Here is a 19,990-nt window from a genome sequence, read left to right as displayed (position 1 = left end):
TTTTGAAATAGTCAAACCTACAGAGAAAGTGAATGAACTGAACAGTGAACGCTCATATACCTATACCCCTCACCTGTCACCAATTAACATTTTGTCACATCTGATACTCTCGCTCTCATATACACACACAAGCATACATACACGTATATTTTACATATAGATATGTACACACAAACATACACATACGGGCATTTCCTTTTTATTATACCATTTGGAAAGTACACTGCACTTCAATTCCCAAAACTTCAGCATGTGTCCACCAAGAACACTCTCAACAAACCAAAATTATCATGCCCAAAGAATTTAACATTGATATATCTAATATGTACTCCATATTCAAATGTCTTCAAATGTCTTTATTTTTTTTTTAAGATTTATTTATTTTAAAGAGAGAGAGAAAGAGTGAGAGCACGCATGAGGGGTGGGGCAGAGGGAGAGAATCTTTCAAACAGACTCCCCACTGACCAGGGAGACCAATAACAGGGGGCTTGACCCCATGACCCATGAGATTATGACCTGAGCCGAAACCAAGAGTCGGATGCTCAACTGACTGAGAAACCCAAGTGTCCCTCTTCAAATGTCTTTTAAAAATCCTTTATTGTTTACATTTTTTAAAAGATTTTATTTATTTGAGAGAGATTGTGATTGAGAGAGAGATTTATTTGAGAGAGATTATTTATTGAGTGAGCAAGAGCGAGAGCACGAATGGGGCAGAGGGAGAAGCAGAATCCCCTGCTGAGCAGGGAGCCCAAAGGGCTAGATCCCAGGACCCTGGGATTGTGACCTGGGCAGAAGCCAGGCACTTAACCAACTGATCCACCCAGGCACCCCTACTGCTTATTTAAAAGCCCAAAACATTTATCTGTAGAATGTCCCATTATCTGGATTTGTCTTTATATTAGATTCAAGTTAACTATTTTTGACAAGAATACTACATTAGGTGATTATATATTTCCCATCGAATTACATCAGAAAACACATAATGACAGTTCGTCCTATTACTGGTGATTAACCTTATTTGATCACTTAAGACAGTACCCACCAGACCTCTCTACTGTAAAAAGTACCCTTATAGGGTGATACTTTCAAACCATGTAAATAAATCCTGTTCCTCCAAAACTTTTCACACAATGATCTTAGCATCTATCAATAATCTTTGCCTGAATTATTATCGTATGGTTGCAAAATAGTGGTTTTTCTAATTTTATCAATCTATATGTATTAACTACCATTCTTCTATTAAGTTACTATTTTGTCACTGATATTTTTGTTCAAACTATCCTTAATCTTTGGCCTGTCCCCATTAGTTTTTGAGCATGTCCTTGCTTTCTGGCATATTCCAGACTCTTTTGGGAAAAAAAGGACTATTGAAAGGCTTTCCCTTTTCAATTTTATCATTTCTGTACTTTCCTACCCTAGACCTGGATGAGCCATTTCAATGAGCTCTGGTTCTTTTTAGTGGGGAATGGGATTTAGAAGCCAAGAACTGGGAATACTAGTGATAGTATAATTATTTGTAGGCCATTTCAGAGAGAATGGAAATGTGTGTGTGTGTATTTACTACCTGAATAACTGAAACTGCTAATTCAAAAATCAACATCACAGAGTTCTTTCTCATCTCTTCCCTATTCCAAGTTTCTAACTCCTTTCTCCCAGAACTTCAACCCTAGTTTCTAAAACATCAATATATCATCTCAATTGCTCCATCCTATAATATATACAAAGGTAGTTTCAGAATTATATTAATATAACTACTAGTAACAAACCTATTTAACAAGAATTCTTTCCCATTTGGGAAAAAGAACTGGTGGGGAAGACTTTCATTTTTTAATCTTATCATTTTTGTACTGCTCAAATATCTAACCATATTAATATCCCCTTGAGTTTTTTAAAAAACTGCTAACAAGAGCACCCGGGTGGCTCAGTCACTTAAGTGGCTGCCTTTGGCTCAGGTCATGATCCCAGAGTCCCGGGATCGAGCCCCACGCTGGGCTCTCTGCTCAGCAGGGAGCTGCTTCTCCCTCTCCCTCTGCCTGCAGCTCCCCCTGCTTGTGCTCTCTCTCTCTGTCAAATCAATAAATAAAATCTTTTAAAAAATAAAATAAAAAATAAAAAACTGCTAACAAAGTTATCTACATGGTAAAATTATTTTTATATATTCTTTATACTTTGCTCTATTTTCAAAACAATAGCATTTAAATTTCTGGAAATGATAAAATATACATTTTGGTTTTTTGGGTAGAAATAAAGCCTCATATCAATCCAAACAGAAAATTAAATTCCAGATGAATTAGAATTCCTTATAACTGAACTATTAAAAAGTCAAAAAGAATGTATAAATATTTAACTAATTTCTGGGTAGGGAAGGTTTATCTAAGCATGAAAGCAAAGAAAAAACAACAACAAAGTAACTCATTGACAGATTTTGCAGAATAAAGAATACTGTATGTCTTTTTATCAGAAAAATAACATAAACTAATAAGGTAACTATAAACTAACTGCAGCATCTATGATAAAGTGTTCATTTCCATAGTACATAAAAAGTACTTTCAGGGGTGCCTGGGTGGCTCAGTCGGTTAAGTGTCTGCTTTCAGCTCAAGTCATGATCCCAGGGTCCTGGAATCAAGCCCCCAAGTCAGGCTCCCTGCTCAGTGGGAAGTCTGCTTGTCCCTCTCCCTCTGCCTCTCCCCCCACAAGTGCTCCTCCCTCTCTCAAATAAATAAACCTTTAAAAACATAATAATAAAGTATGCTCAAATCAACAAGAAAACACTCTATTAGAATATGGATAATTAGATTATTTTTTAAAATGTGTAATCTCTCTAGAAATCAAAGAAATGTAAAATGAAATAAACTGATACTTTTGCCCACTGAAAAAGCAAATACCTTTTTTTAAAGGATAAGAACTAACACTGAGGGGCACCTGGGTGGCTCAGTTGGTTAAGCGACTGCCTTCGGCTTAGGTCATGATCCTGGAGTCCCGGGATCGAGTCCCGCATCGGGCTCCCTGCTCAGCGGGGAGTCTGCTTCTCCCTCTGACCCTCCTCCCTCTCATGCTCTCTGTCTTTCATTCTCTCTCTCTCAAATAAATAATAAAATTAAAAAAATCTTAAAAAAAAACTAACACTGAATTCAGGTTAAGGAACAAAGGCACAGATATAGACCACTGTTGGGTTGTCTTAACAGGTAGAACTCATTTACAGATATAAAAGTACATATAAAAATAATCTGGAAACATATACATAAAACTGATAATAACAGGTACAACTACGGATATAAAAGAAGGAAAAGTAATTGGAGTAATGGTCAAGAAGACTAACTTTATTTCTAGTAAGTTAATTTTTATAATAAATATTCTTTAATTATTTGTATAATTAAAAATTGAAAAATAAATTTGCACAACCTTTCTAGGGTAGTTTCACAGTAAGCATTAATAAATGATCTTTATTTTGTCCTAACAATTCTACTTTTAGGAATCTGTCCTATAGAAATAATATATACCATGTATATGGACATTTGATATATGATGGAGGCACTGCAAAAGCAGTAAGGAAAGGATGGTCTTTTCAGTAAATGGTGCCAGGATAACTGGGTATCTATACAGAAGAAATGAAACTGTTGAGCAAAGGAAGCTAGACACAAAAGAACACATATATGATTACATTTATATGAAGCTCAAAACGCACCAATAACTTGTAGTAGTCTAGGTAAGAGGTAATGGCAATTTTGACTAGTATTGCGACAGTGAAGAAATATTTAATAGGTAGAATTAACAGGCCTTGGTAATTACACTGGGTTTTGTGGGTAAGGAAGCAGAAGGTGTTAAGAATGACCTCCAGGTCTCTCGCCTATGTAACTGGTAGACAGAGATGTCAATTACTGAATGAAGAACGTAAGAGAAGCAAATATGAGGCTGACATCAAGAGATCAATTAGTTCGTGTTTTGGACTTGTTGTTTAAGAAAACTGTGAGATATCCAAGTGGAAATCTCTAATAGATACTTAGATGCATGCGTCTGGAATTCAAAAGGGAGGTCTTGGAGTAGAGACATAAATTGCATTTAGACTGTAATTGAAGCCATGGGAGAAGATGGACTCTTACTGGAAAAGAAAAAGAAAACAGGGCCTACACCCAAGTCCTGCAGAATCCCAACACTTAAAAGTCAAAAAAGGAAGAAAAGCCAGCAAAAGTCTGAGGAGTGGACACAGAAATGGGAAAAATATCAAGAGTGTGGTGATCTAAAAACTAAAAGATGAGCTTTTTAAAGAAAAGGATTGGTCAAATGTATCAAATGCTCCTGAGAATATAAGTATGGTGTAAGTATCCACTGAATTTAGAAACATGGGAAATCCTGAGGCCACAGCAAGAACCATTGCCTAGGGGGTTGGTCCAAATAAATAATACATAAAAATGTCACAGAACCAAAGGATACCGGTTTTGGGATTGAAAGGACTAACCAAGAGCCCAGCAAAATGAAAAGCACAGGGAAAACTTATATCAAAGTTCACCACCATGAAAAGGGAGGGAATTAAAAGAAATCTTAAAAGCTATGAAAAGAAAAAGATCACAAAGAATCACAAAACAAAATGGCATGGGGCTTTTTTTTACTTACCATTTTATTTATTTCTTTGTCAGAAAGAGAGAGAGGGAGAGAGCACAAGCAGGGGGAGGGGCAGAGGACGAGGGAGAAGCAGGCTCCCCACTGAGCAGGGAGCCCGATGCCGGACTCAATCCCAGGACCCCAGGATCATGACCTGAGCTGAAGGCAGACGCTTAACTGACTGAGCCACCCAGGCTCCCGGCATGGGACTCTTAATAGCAACACTTGAAGATAAAAGGCAATGAATGGGAAAAGTCTATAAAATTCACAAAAAAACTTATTTTTTAAATATTTTATTTATTTGAGACAGAGAGAGAGCACGAATGTACAAGCAGGGAGGAGGGTCAGAGGGAGAGGGAGAAGCAGACTCTCCACTGAGCAGGAAGCAGGGAACCCGATGCGGGGTTCGACTCCAGGACCCTGAGATCATGACCTGAGCCAAAGGCAGACGCTTAACCGACTGAGCCACCCAGGCGCCCCAGAAAAACTTATCTTTGAACTAGAATTCTATAACCAAACTATACATCAAATATGACATTATAATAAAGATATATTCAGACAGGCAATGTACCTTCCATGGATCCTTTCTCAGAAGACTTACTGAAAACTGTATACAACCAAAACAAGTTGGAAACTCCAACAGGAAACACAAAGCATTTAAGACACTCTTGAAGTGCCTGGGTGGCTCGGTAGGTTGTGTCTGACTCTTGATTTCAGCTCAGGTCGTATCTCAGTGCTGTGAGTTGGGGCTATGTCAGGCTCTGTGCTCAGTGGGGAGTCTACTTGAGATTCTCTCCCTCTCCCTCTGCCCCTCCCCGTACTCATGCTCTGTCTCTTGTCCTCTTTCTCTCTCTCCGCCCCCCCCCAAATAAATAAATCTTAAAAAAAAAGGGGGGGGGCGCCTGGGTGGCTCAGTCGTTAAGCGTCTGCCTTCAGCTCAGGTCATGATCCCAGAGTCCTGGGATCGAGCCCAGCATCGGGTTCCCTGCTCCGCGGGAAGCCTGCTTCTCCCTCTCCCACTCCCCCTGCTTGTGTTCCCTCTCTCACTGTGTCTCTCTCTGTCAAATAAATAAATAAAATCTTCAAAAAAAAAATTAAAAAAAAAAAAAAAGACACTCTGGAAGCAGTTTGAACTCCCAAGACTTCTAGGGAGAAAAATTATAATCCATTATTGAGAAATACTAAAAAAGACCTAGAGGTAAAACATGTGCATAAATAGGAAGACTCAGTATCAGAGGTGTTAATTTTTTCAAAACTGATTTATAAATTTAATAAAATCCCTCCAAAAAAACACAGCAGGGTTTTGTGGAACTTAAGCCAATTCTACAATGTACACGCAAGCACAATGAGCCAAGGATATACTAGATACTGTTAATGAAGAACATGGGGAAGCTGTACTCTAGCAGAGATTTATTTTAAGGCTTTCCTAATTAAGACAGTGAAAAAATGGTACAGGAACAGAAACACATCAATGGAAAAAAGAAATCAAGATCACAAAAACAGGTATGTTATATAATAGACAGGGCCCTGTAACGCAGTGAGAAAAAAGTTTACCCCCGATGATGGGTTCTGGGATAATTAGGCATTCGGATGAAGAAAAAAATGAAATTAGACCCTTACCTCAAACCACTTACAAAAACCTATTCTAGGTGGATTAGAAACCTAACTTAAAGGCAAAATCATAAAGACTTTGGAAGATAATACTAGGCGTTATCTTCATCTCAGGTTAGGAAATAATTTCTTAAAACACAATACAAAAAGTATTAACTGAAAGGAAGAAACTGACAAATTGCACCACATTAAAATCAAAAACTTCCTGTTCATAAAGAGACACCATAAAGAAAATAAAAAGACAAGTCACAGAATGAGAATATATTTAGTAAATGGTTAAAATCCAGAATACACTACAAATAAACAAGAAAAGGACATCCAATAGGAACATGAATAAAAAACTTGAACACAAAAAAGGAAATCCATTACCAAAAAAACTGATAAAAAGAATTACTTAGCAGTCAGAGAAAGATGAATTAAAACCATAATGAAAAACGTAACATAAGATTGTCAAAAATTAAAAATTCTGACAATACCAAATGTTTGTTGAAAAAAAGATGCAGAGCAAGGAAATTCTCATACACTTCTTGTGGGAACGTTGATAGTTTGGTATCACTAGTGAAATTAAAGTTACACTACTCTATAACCCAGCAATTCTACTCCTGAGTTAAGTCTCAGCAAAACTTATGCATAAATACACCAGAACTGGGTGTAACAGCCCAAAACTGGAAATGAATGATATATCCATTAATAGTACAATGGTAAATAATGGTGATATAATCATAAAATGGAATTCCATGCAACAATGGAAATAAACTACAGCTCTAGGTGATAAACATGAACCTCACATACATATTTCACTATTTTTTTTAAAAAGGCACATGCCCATCAGGGCCATAGAAAGAATCACTTTCATCCAGCACACAGTCAGGAATTCAGTTTCTGTTCAATACATGATTTTATGTCATTCTTTTTTTGTTAAAAGCAACAAAAACCCAAACATAAAAAACCGTGAGAGATACTACATATCTTTGTTCATAAGTCAAATAATACTACATTTAAAAGAGAAAACAAAACAGTGAAGATTTTTCAGGCAAGAAAGTAGCTGTTACAAAGGTGTATAGTGCTGAACCAAGTGGAAGGAATAAAACTGTATGATAGAAAAATGTTTCAAATAAACTAAATATATACATGAGATGGTTGCCTATTTACCATTTAATCTTTGTAACAATTACTAATTTTCACAAACAAATTAGAGTCAATTTTAGAAACAGTTTTCTACTGCATACTACTACATAGAATATTAAGGTTTGCTAGCTTGTTCCTCCACGAAGAGGAAGTCTATATATTTAAAATTTCTAGAGATCTTGGAAAACAAAAAAACTTTTAGGAAAAAGGCAAAACAGGCCAGGTAAGCTTAAATTTTAAATTTTCTTTTTTTTTTTTTAAAGATTTTATTTATTTATTTGACAGAGAGAGAGCACAAGCAGGGGCAGCGGCAGGCAGAGGGAGAAGCAGGCTCCCCACTGAGCAGGGAGCCCGACGCGGGCAGGGGCTCCGTCCCAGGACCCTGGGATCATGACCTGAGCCGAAGGCAGATGCTTAACGACTGAGCCACCCAGGTGCCCCTTAAATTCTCTTTAAAAAAAAAAAAATCTCAGAGCCCATTCCTTGGAAGCACAGAATAGTGAAATGAAAAAAAGTAAAATGCAAAGAACTCATGCTTTTCAAATATCACCCTAAAATAATTATCAAGCTCACAAATATTACCTTTGACACAATTTTATAGTGTTCAACTACATGGAGTAAGTCTCTTATTTTTCAGAAAATTGTCAATTTATGTTTCACTATAGGAAGTATATGTTACATTTTGTAGAAAGTGTCATTAAAAAATGAAATCCCCACAACCTGCCTGTGCCATGGGAAAACAAGAAAATGGTTTACTATCTTCGTAGGCCCCTTTTCCTGTCCCATCCCATATTTTGCTTCTGAGCTCTAAATGGAATAACAGTAATCTCTACCACTCGCTGAGCCCTTTCCACATGCCTTACATTTATTCCTTTAATTCCCACACACTGAGGACCAAGTCTTACTGATGAGAAAAGTGAGACATGAACAGTTAAGTAACTTGCCCAAGGTCACAGGCTGCTATTGAGAGAGCCCAGATATAGTCCAACTCCAGAGCCAGTGTCTTAATACTACACTGTTTCTATTTGATAAAACATGTATACCATGAAAAGTGCCCATAATCACCTACTGCCTTCTAACTACCGGATTCCAGATGCCCTGAGGATTTATTTTTGCCCTTCTTAAATAACTGCATACTCAGTACAATAATGAGTGAAGGAATCTAAACAAATGTTCAGGGAAATGCAGAATTTTTCAGCTAAGAAAACGAAGATCCAGAGAAGTGTTCTGTTTAAGACCACAAAGCTGGTTTGTGACAGCCAGCACTAAGACAATTCTTGACTCCCAAAAGTGATCTTCCCACAGCACTAAAAGCTCTTCCCACCTTACACTGTACTGTAAGTTCTTGCTGCAACCCATACTCTACCCTCCACACAAACAATGAAGTTTATTTTGCCAACTTTGACAGCATACGATAGTTTCAATAGCATTCACCTGCAGGTAACAAACGTTCTTTCAATTCAACAGAGAGAGAGATGTACTATGTGCTCAGGCAATAGATAAACCCAAACATATAGCACAATCCAGGGCCCTAGTTTTATCATCTAAACTACAATATGTAACAAGTGCTATGGTAGCCATGTGACAATGTGTTTTGAAAGAACACAGAGAGGAGTGGCTATTCCATCCGGAGTGAAAAAACGAGGACTGGGAGCTGTGACATGCATCTGAGGCAGGGCAAAGGCAAAAGTGTGATACTTAGGAGAAAAATAAGTGAAAAACGATAGCAAATACAGGGTCGGAAGACTAGAGTTCAAATCTGTGACTTAAGTGACTTTGAAAATTTTCTGAGTCTCAGTGTCCTCATCTGTGAAATGCAGATATTACTGACCTGCCTACCTCACAGGCTTTTTTTGTGGGGGGAGGGGGGGATTACGTGAAAGTGACTTAAAAACTGCAAAATCCTGTATAAACATAAGTTATTTATGTTTTCACTTCTAGGCAACCTTGTGGGTCCTTCCCCCGAACTGTGTCTCATAAAAACCTCACCCTTCAGGATGAAAATATTCCAATGACATCATTCATATACTGCTTAAGAAATATAAACAGTTAACATTAATCCTTCATGTTGAGACATCAAAACTCTACTGAAATATATATAAAAATATGTCTGCATATATGGTTTGTTTTTTTTTTTTTAATTTCTTAAGCACTAGTAGCGACTTCTAGTCAGTGCTTGCTGTAATTATATTTAGAAACTAGTACCAGATGCAGGTTTTCTTCTGGAAAATTTCTATCAGAAATTCCATTCCGTTTTATAGTATGTTGTCAAGCAACCAACTGAAGAATAGCCTGCAAGTAGCAATCACTTTGCTCGCATCCCAGAAGACTGGTTATATATTAGCCATAAATAAAACCAAATACATGCCCTGGACCCTAAAAAGGGAACTGCTTTAGTACAAGCACGCATAAATGAAGGCAAACAGCTAGTAGACAAATATAAATCCATTGAAAAGCACACCGAGTTTCTGATTTTAAAACGAGACCCCTCCTTTAAATTAACGAACACCCTCATTTCCTTTAAAGTTTGACAGAGGAGACTCTATAACCCTGCTTCCCTTTAGCTATCAGTCTAAACTACATGCAGGCCCCATTTTGTTCAACCTTACACTCATGGTCTTAGCTACTCCTTGGATGATAACCTAAATAAAGTTCTAATGTACCTTTACGAAGTCAGAAGAAGGGGCAAGAGACGGGAAAGGGACAAGGGGAGCAAGAAATCCTCGTGCCACCCAGACCAGTGGCTGTTTTACCTTACAAGTGCAACTTCCCGTTTTCTCCTTCTTACCTTGTACACTTTCCCAAAGGCTCCGTCCCCCAATTCTCCTATAATTTCCCAAAACTCCTCGGGGTTCAGATCCCTCTTCACATGTTCGTATTGCTTCTTCTTCTTGTCACTCCCCAACTTGAAGATCTTACGGAAATTGAAGAAGGACATTTTTCCTCCCGGCAGAGTTCCTTGCACTTAAGGACTAAAAGCAACAATGAAAGGCAAAGTTTCTCCTCCCTCTTCTCCGCGCGAGCCCGGCGGGCGGCGACGGCGGGCGCGGGCTTTCCCGGCTCCCGCCGCTCCAGCCGGGCCGTGCCCGGGGAGGGCGGGGCGCGACTCGGGCTCCGGCCCTCGGGACGAGGGGGGGTGCGGTTGCGGGCTGCACGGGCTGCCCCTCGGCTGAGCCCGGGTCGCGGGCCGCGCCAGTGGGCGCTGGGCGCCCGGCCGGCCCTCAGGGGGCGGCACCTGCCCGGACGCTAGTCCCCACCCGGCCCGGCCCGACGGGTCCGAGCGGTCCGGACGTCCGCAGCGCCGCGGATTAGGCCCGTGTCACGGCGAATCTCCTGGGGCGGCGGCCACTTCGGGCGAGGGACGCGGCGGCGGCGGCCCCTGAAGCGGGCAGTCGACAGGCCGAGCTCTCTCGCCTCGGGCCGCGAGCCCAGGGTGTCCCCGCAGCCGTCTGCTCCCGAGGCTCCAGGCCCGCGCGTCCCTTCAGCTCTGAGGCGCCACTGCCGCCTCGCTCGCTCCCCAGCCCACACAGCCTCGTCCTGGAGCGCGCGCAGACGCCGACGCCGCAACGCGCCCGCGCTCTCTCGGCCGCGCGCCCCGCTCACCGCGCGCTCGCGCAGGGGTGGCCCCTCTAGCCCTGCGCACGCGCGTTGAGCTCTGCTTGCTGGCGGCCGGGAGGGGCTTGTAGGCAGCCTGGAGGGGCTTGTAGGCAGCCTGGAGGGACGTGCGATATGGGCGCCGGAGCTCTTTGCTCCTGACGGTCGCTCTCGGTTTGCCCTCCAAGCCCCAAATCCTTGGCCCACCGCTCTGGTGGCGTTGCCGTGTGGGCACGACCCTGTAGGTAGTGCTAGCTGATGTTGCCTCCGTTCTGGATCTGGAAAATTTGTAAAGAGTGAAAGCTGAGCTGACGTTTGGAGCCCGAAAGTGGAACTTTTCTCTCTAAGCGATCCCAGAGTATTGTGAGAAGGGAGTATGTTTTGTGGCTGGGAACTTTGGAGCCAGAGCTTGACAGCTCTGTGACCTTGGGCGAGTAACCTCTCCGAGCTTTAGTTTCTTCATGGTGAAATGCAGACCTGGGGGAGTTGTGGCGAAGAATAAATGAGGCAATAGATGTTAGCCCTTAACAGGCTGCCTGCGCAAGTAAACGCTCAATTTTAGTTCTTGCTGTTGGTACAAGTGTGCAGGTAAGAGAGGCAGAAATATATAAATACTGCTTAAGCCCACTTCTCAAGTGATGACAGCGACACTCTCTTGAGGGTCCTCTACCTTCTCCTGTCCACTTCCACAGTCATAACCCTGGTGCCACCCTTCGTGACTCCATCTGAACCATTTACTAAGAACTTCACTTCTTGACCTGGCTCTGGCCCCCTTGGGCAGCAGTAGTGGAAGACTGCCTAGTGTGGCGATGTGGGCGTTGGCTGGAATCTGCCGCTGGTGACCTGCCTTCCCCTCCTCCAGCAGAGGACAGCTCTTTCAGTACCGTGATTTGTTGCTCATCTTGGCATCCAAGAACCTGGCAACATTCCTGACATATAATGGAAGGCAGATCCCAGGAAGGAAGGAAGGAAGGAAGGAAGGAAGGAAGAGCAAAGGAAAGGAAAAAGGAAGTTATCTGGAGCAAAGGTTGTGTTGCTATCTATATAGCACCCACAAAACCCTCCCTAACCAATTTGCCTTCCAGCCCCAAAATGGCATAACAAACCCCTCTTCCAGTAAGTTTAGATGATTTTGTTTCTCAAGATCCCCTTGTCTTTTAAATAGTTTTATTGAGGTATAACTGGCATGCAATAAGTTGCACATATTTTAAATAAACATTTAATGTTTTGAAAAATATATACACCTGTGAAAACAATACCATAACCCATTCTAATTACTGTTATTTATGTAGGTGGCACTAGATATTAAGGTAACATTCTCATTATGGAAAATTAAGAAATGCACAAGGAATAAAAAGTACTATAAGTCTACCATCCAGAGATAACCATGGGTAAGATTTTATTATACACACAGTATTTCCAAATAGAATTTTTTGGCTGTGCATTAACTTTTTTTTTTTACAGGGATAAAATTGTACTGCATATAAAGGTTTACATCCTGTACTTTCATATTCCAGTATTATTAGTAATTATTTTCTTCCATCTTGAGATTTAGATTACTTGGAACTTTTCTCTGTTTTAGATAAAACATTGATAAATACTTTTGTTCACAAATGCTTTTCCACATATTTGATTATTTCCTTGGAATAAATTATCAGAAGTAGATTGGGGTCAAAGGGTTTAAATCTGTTTCCTTTTTTTGTTGTTGTTGTTCTTTTCAAAATAGAAAAACCTTTACTGTTTTCTCAAATTAAAAGAGAGCAAGCATATCCTTGTTGTAAATTAATTCAAATAATACAGAAATGATAAAGTACAAAGCTGGCTCTCATTCTCTCCTCCCGCTTTCCCCTCCCCAACTTCACCCCCTTCCTAGACATGGTGAAAAGTTAAGCCTATGAGCATGAAGGAACTTTGGGGGTGGGTGTGTAACCAGAAAGTTCTAAAACTGGATGGTGGTGATTTCTTTTAAAGATTTATTTATTTGAGAGAAGCATGTGCACATGCACATGAGCGTGGAGAGGGGCAGAAGGAGAGGGAGAGAATCCCAAGCAGAGTCCTCACTGAGGGCAGAGTGTGGAGATGGGAGCCCACAGGCCACCAGATCCCACGACGATGAGATCATGACCTGAGCTGAAACCAAGAGTTGGATGCTTAACAACCGACTGCGCCATCCAGGTGCCCCTGGATTGTGGTGATTATTGCACAACTGTATACATTTACTAAAAATCATTGGATTGTACACTTACAATGGGGAATTTTATGGTACATAAATTAAAACATAATAAAGCTGCTTTTAAAAAGTTAGACTTATACAGATATATATAACCATATTTTTTCTATGCATACACTTTTTAAATATAAAAATGGTATCCAGTATGGATCATGGACATCTTTCCATGACAAATAGATCTATCTAATCCTTTTTTTTTAATTTAATTTATTTATTTTGACAGAGAGAGAGGGTCACAAGTAGGCAGACAGGCAGGCAGAGGGAGAGGGAGAAGAAGACTCCCTGCTGAGCAAGGGGCCTGATGTGGGACCTGATCCCAGAACGCTGGGATCATGACCTGAGCCGAAGGCAGACGCTTAGCTGACTTAGCCACCCAGCACCCCTATCTAATCCTTTTTAATGGGTGCGTAGAATCCCAGTGTACAGCTCTACCATAATTTTTTTAAGAATTTCTTTACTGTTAGGCATATAGGTCGTTTCCAATTTTTTGTCATCATAAACATGCAGTGAGCATGCAAATGCAAACATCTTTGTATTTTTCAGATCACATTTCCTTACAACAAAATCCAAGTGAAATTGCTGGGTTAAAGACTGTATTAATATTAGAACTTTTTTTCCCCAAATTGGCCTCTAAAAGGTTGTGCTAATGTATACTCCTACCAACCATGTATGAGAGTACCAATTTCACCAGACCCTCAATAGCACCAAGGTATTGTCCTATATTCTTAATCTTTGCCAAGCTGATAACCCAAAATAACCTCTAATATGCAATTATCTGAGTATTAGTGGTGTAACACCTTTCCATATGTCCATTGGCCACTTTTATTTCTTACTCATCATATCAATCAATAATATCAAATGATGTTAGTATTGTATCAATGAGGTGCTGAAGCCTAAAATATTTTGGTGAGATGATCATGGAGTTAATAATAGCTTATACGTTTTTTCCATGAAGTTATAGCCACAGAAATTATTTAATAATACCAGAGGAGATGTCATTTAGACAGATTCAGATTTTCCCAGTAATGACCATGATATTGAGATGTTTGTATTATTTGTAAATTGTAATTTGGCTTCCTTGAATTTTTCAACCATTAAAAATGAAGTTTAACCAGTGGCCATGTATTCATACAGTACATAATTTTTTGGCTCAACCCACCTTAAAAATAGTTTAAAACATTCTCACTAACACCTTGGTGAAGGAAGACCTGTCTTCACAATTTACACGATAAACTTCACAGATAACAATAAGGATATCATCAGGGGCACTTGGGTGGCTCAGTCAGTTAAGCGGCTGACTTCGGCTCAGGTCATGATCCTGGGGTCCTGGGATCGATCCCCACGTCTGGCTCCCTGCTCAGCGGAGAGCCTGCTTCTCCCTCTCCCTCTGCCTACCACTCTGCCTACTTGTGCTCCCTCTCCCTCTATCTGTCGAATAAATAAATAAAATCTTAAAAAAAAAAAAAACCAATAAGGATATCATCAAAAATTGAATATGTATCGAGTGGTTACTACAGGCCAGGCTAAGGGCTAAATGGTTTTGACCCATCATCTCATTTCAACCTCCTATCAACCCAATGAGGCGGGTGTTATTGTAGCCCTGATGTAAAAGCAAGGAAAATTGAGACAGAGTTAAATAACATGGTCATTGCTTCAAAGATAATAATGGCAGATTGGAACTTAAATCTAGGTCTTGGCAAACCATACTCCCTAGCATTTAGCAACTCTCTAAGACTCTTTCCTTAGCCTTACTGAGTCTCTGTAATAGCTATCTCACAGGACTGTTAACACTGAGATTTTTTTCTCACTGCCTCCACATTTTTAGCTCCCAAACACATGAGGATGGGAGTGTGTATTTGTGGGTGTATATGTGTTTATATGTGAATATGTATGTGAGTATGCATGTATGTATATTTGTGTATGAGCATGCGTGCATATATTGTGTGAATGTGTGTATACATATGTGAATATATGTGTATGTGGTTATGTGTGGGGACTTTTGTGTGTGAAATGTATATAGGTGAGATGTCTGTGAGGATGTATGTTTCTCTCTCTAGGCTAGGGCACTTTGAGGGCAGGGACTGGTTCTTGCTCATCCTTACATCCCCTGCATAAAACTCTATGTCTTCCAATCCCATAAATTTTTGTTGAATAATGAATGAGACTGAAAGAACTTTATACCTACTGAAAGTAAATTACATCTCAATTTCTTTCCCCTTCCTTATTTCTGATTTAGGCAGTAAATTTACTAGTACATTCTTTAAATGCTGCTGCGTAGATTACATGGAAGTAACAAATTCCTTTGGTGTACAAGTGCTCTGTGGTGTAAATACATTTTTCCATCCTTGTGGAGTTATATTTTTAGGAAGCATTTTTTTCAGGTATTTTAAAGAAAGTAAGCTGCAATTATAGCAATTATTCTCCTAAAATAGGATTGTGTGTCATTCAGAAATTCCAAATCTGATTCTTGGTTATTTTTTTCCTATTTTAAAGTAAACAAATCATGTGGCGCCTAGGTGGCTCAGTCGTTTAGGTGGTGCAGTCGTTAAGTGTCTGCCTTCGGCTCAGGTCATGATCCCAGGGTCCTGGGATCGAGCCCCACATCGGGCTCCCTGCTCAGCCCGAAGCCTGCTTCTCCCTCTCCCACTCCCCCTGCTTGTGTTCTCTCTCTCACTGTGTCTCTCTCTGTCAAATAAAAATAAAAAAAAAATCTTTAAAGTAAACAAATCACCTGATTTAAGCTGTTTTTGTTTCAAAAGGGGAATCTAAAAATATCCTCCTTTCTACTTCATCTCCCTTTTTGCGTCATACAGAATTGGTACACTCACACTCCCACCCTCTCCTCATTCCTCGCTACTTCTGCTGAAATGAATCATAAGCATCTGGCAGTGTAATGACAAGTCTTAACATGTTCAAATCTTGAGAACTTAAAAAATGAAAACTGTATAGACATACTTCTTTTCCAAGTGGTATTCAAATGCCAGTTTAAAAAATCCAGACACTAACATCTTTTGAACTGTAAGGACTTCAATGGTCAATATTGAATTTATTTCATTCAGACATTAACTCGCTGCAGCGTTCAAGCAGCCAGTTCTCTGGGGTTGATAAAAGCCTTTGTGCTGTTCTATCGCTCTATACTCTTATGTATTATATTTCTTCTGTCTTTGTTGCATAAGATATGTTGGATGTGATACGTTAGGGAACTGGCTCAAAATTGTCCTGTCGTTAACCGGCTCTATGGGCAAGTCACTACTCAACACTGAGTCTCTCACATGAGCTTCAGTTTTTAACAGAAGTGGCTTCAGGGAAACGAAACCATTCAGAATCACTCAGAAAATAGGAAAACTGCCCAGGTAAGATTTTTGTAGTAGTTTGCCTCTTCAAAATGATCATATGATCTCTAAGAGCCCTTGCAACTATAAAATTCTGTTTTCGTTGTGCCCCTAACTTTAGTCGCCTTATGTATGTGTACTTGTGTCCATTTTTCTGATATAATTGTGACTGAAGAGTAAATAAATGCAGCTGGAATTTAAGAAAGCAGGGCATGTCTGTCAAAAATCTTTGAGAATCCTATTTGCCCTGAAAAAAAAATTTTTTTTTGAGAGAGAGAGAGAGGCAGAGGGAGGAGAAGAGGGAGAGAATCTTAAGCAGGCTCCACACCCAGTGCAGAGCCCAATCTCACTACCCAGAGGTCATGACCTGAGCTGAAATCAAGAGTCAGATGCTTAACCAACTGAGCCACCTAGGCGTCCCTGAAAATTTTTTGTGAGATGACCCTTAATAAATTTACCAAGTGAGGGACGCCTGGGTGGCTCAGTCAGTTCAGCATCTGCCTTCGGCTCAGGTCATGATCTCAGGGTCCTGGGATCGAGCCCTGAGTCAGGCTCTCTGCTCAGTGGGGAGCCTGCTTCTCCCTCTTCACCGCCCCCCCCCCCCCACTCACGGGCACGTGCTCTCTCTCGCTCTCTCTCTCAAATAAATAAATAAAATCTTTAAAGAAAAAAAAAGAAATTTACCAAGTGAGATGGGAAAGCCCACTACACACATCGTCCAGGGAAGGAGGGATGTTTTCAGAGTAAAGTCAATGCCTGTCTTCCAGAAGAAATGTTCCGGTTTTGCTCTAAAGAAATAACTTCCCAAGTCCTTACTACCATCCTGTACTCTTCCTCATTTCCTCTTCTAATCTTTCAGAATCTGGCACCTCACCCAGGTTTTTAATGAAAACTTTGTTACTGCAAGTTCCTGTTTCACAAAACTATCACAGCAATTATAAAGCACCGTTTGTAGCTTATTAGAGTAAATTATTAACACAAGCTTGAGACACTGTCCATTTGTCTGGAAAATCACAATCCACTCTATTTCCGTGGCTTGTTTTTCATATTGCTGCAGGAAGAAATTAACCAATATAGATTCCTATTAGAAGTATATTTATTCTCGGGCGCCTGGGTGGCTCAGATGGTTAAGCGTCTGCCTTCAGCTCAGGTCATGATCCCAGGGTCCTGGGATCGAGTCCCGCATCGGGCTCTCTGCTCCTTGGGAGCCTGCTTCTCCCTCTGCCTCTCTCTCTCTCTCTGTCTCTCATGAATAAATAAATAAATAAATAATAAAAAAAAAGAAGTATATTTATTCTCAATATATATCCATGTGAACTTCATTTCTAACAAAAATGGACAGATTATTTGTGATTGAGTGTTCAGCTGAATACAAAATATGTATTCCAAAGTTGACTCTTCTAATAACTATTTAGAATTAGGGACACTCAGGTGGCTCAGTCAGTTGAGTGTCTGACTCTTGATATCAGCTTAGGTCTTTATTTATTTATTTTAAGATTTTATTTATTTGAGAGAGAGAGAGAGCACATGCATGATTGGGGGGGAGCAGAGGGAGAGAGAGAAGCAGACTCCCTGCTGAGCAGGGAGCCTGATGTGGGGCTCAATTCCAGGACCCTGGGATCATTACCTGAGCTGAAGGCAGATGCTTAACTCACTGAGCCACCCAGGTGCCCCTCAGCTTAGCTCTTGATCTCAGAGTCGTGAGTTCAAGCCCCACGTTGGGCTCCAGGCTGGACATGGGGCCTATATTAAAAAAAAAAAAAAAAAAGAATTGCTACCTTTTATTCACTCCCTCACTCAACAGACAGTGTTGATTTTCTGCTATATGCCAGGCAGTCTCCTAGGGACTGGGGAATCGAATCAAAACAGACCAAATAAAACAAAAACAAACAAACAAAAATCTGTATTCCTTGGAATTTATATTCTAGATGGGTAAGTGGGATTTGGACAAATAATAAAAGAGAGATATTATCTTCTAGCCCAGTGATTCTCAATTAGGGGTGATTTTGCCTGTCCTGCAGGCCCCCAGGACATTTAGCAATTTCTGCAGACAGTTTTGGTTGTCACAACTGGGGAGTTGGATGCTATTGGCATCTGGTGGGTAGAGGCCAGGGATACTGCTAAACATCCTTCACAGTCTGCAAAGAACAGCCCCCACCCCACCCCCAACAAAAAGCTATCCAGCTGAGATTGAGAACCCCTGTACTAATCTTTAGTGTTAGAAGTCAGAATGTTGGTTACCCTCGAGGGCGTGGTAACTGGAAGAGGGCATAAGGTGGGGGAGGCTTCTGGATGCTGATTACGTGAGTGAATTTATCATGCAAAAATCCACTAAACTCTGCTCTTATGATTTGGGTTTTTCTGTAGGTATAATTTAACTTGTATAGCCACTACATACTTTGAGACGCCTTCCATCAAGACATGAAGTGTCTATGTCCCCTGCCCTTGAATCTTGGATCTGTGACTGCTTGACCAACGTAATATAGCTGAAGTAAGACTGTGCCCGCTTCCAGACCGGGACGTTAAGAAATCAGCAGCTTCCACTTGCTGTCACATGGGACACCTACTCTTGGAACCCAACCACCATGCTCCTAAGAAGGCTGAACAACTGGTGGAGAGGCCCTTGTGGAGATACCTGTGTGGAAAGGAACAGAGGCCCCAGGCCCTCAGAACTGATTGACCTCCCCTGACAGCCAGCATCAACCTGCCAGCAATGTGAGTAAACCATCCTGACATTGGTCTTCCAGCCTCTAATCAAACTACCCCAGCTGAAATCAAGTGAAGAAAAGCCAAGCCTTAACCACTGAGCTCTGCTCAGATTGCAGATTCATGAACTAAATAAGTGACTGTTGTTAATTTAAGCCCCTAAGTTTTAGGGAAGTTTGTCAAGCAACAGTCTGTAATGGAAGAGTTGTAAGTAAATCAAAATTTTACTTTAAAAAGTAGGACTATAGCCACATAATTTTGGGAACTTCTTGGTTAAATAAAGTTTTAAAGGTTTTCTTACTATGAAACTTTTAATGGGCTAATGTGCTTTGTGTTTTTGCCACAAGAGTAGCCAGTGGTTTCTCAAACATTTTAAACCCCAGAATCTGTATTTTAAGGCATCATCTTGCAGGATTGGGGCTCCATGGCCCAGACTTTAAGAAAACCACACTACCCTTTCAGTAATTCAGAGTTAATATCAGCATAGTTTTAACTGAATTCATATGTAATACAGTTAATTCTGATAAGGTGAAATACCTTAAATTTGCCTAATGAAATATTTTTTAATTATTTGAAAAGTTTTAATGGTAGTTAAAAAGGTTAGATGACATGCCAGTAGTTATTTCAAAGTCCCTGAGGTCATAATCAATGGCTACATAAATTTAAAAAAACACACACTAAATTCTGTTTTACTTGGAAAACAATTGTAGCAATGTATACTCTGATTGAGATGTTGATTGTTATAAAGTGCTTTCCATGTTTCCTTAAATTCTCACTTGATATTAGGTTG

General features: G+C 40.4%; 1 protein-coding gene across 2 annotated transcripts in view; it reads right to left on the bottom strand.

The window, feature by feature from the left end:
• SLK (STE20 like kinase) overlaps window positions 1-10,674 on the bottom strand; it is a 58,952-nt gene extending 48,278 nt beyond the window's left edge. The window contains exon 1 of one of the 2 annotated variants that reach the window (XM_021700225.1): window positions 10,127-10,674. In XM_021700225.1, the coding sequence (XP_021555900.1) occupies window positions 10,127-10,276 (150 nt within the window). In that variant the 5' untranslated portion in view covers window positions 10,277-10,674. The remainder of the gene's footprint in view (window positions 1-10,126) is intronic. The other variant, XM_021700224.1, reaches the window with a different exon arrangement.
• Between the last annotated feature and the right edge of the window lie 9,316 nt (window positions 10,675-19,990).

Source organism: Neomonachus schauinslandi, chromosome 6 (assembly GCF_002201575.2).
Source record: "Neomonachus schauinslandi chromosome 6, ASM220157v2, whole genome shotgun sequence".
Classification (NCBI taxonomy): Eukaryota; Metazoa; Chordata; class Mammalia; order Carnivora; family Phocidae; genus Neomonachus; species Neomonachus schauinslandi.
The sequence above is the reverse complement of the archived record's forward strand: the minus strand, read 5'-3'. Positions and strand labels throughout refer to the sequence as shown.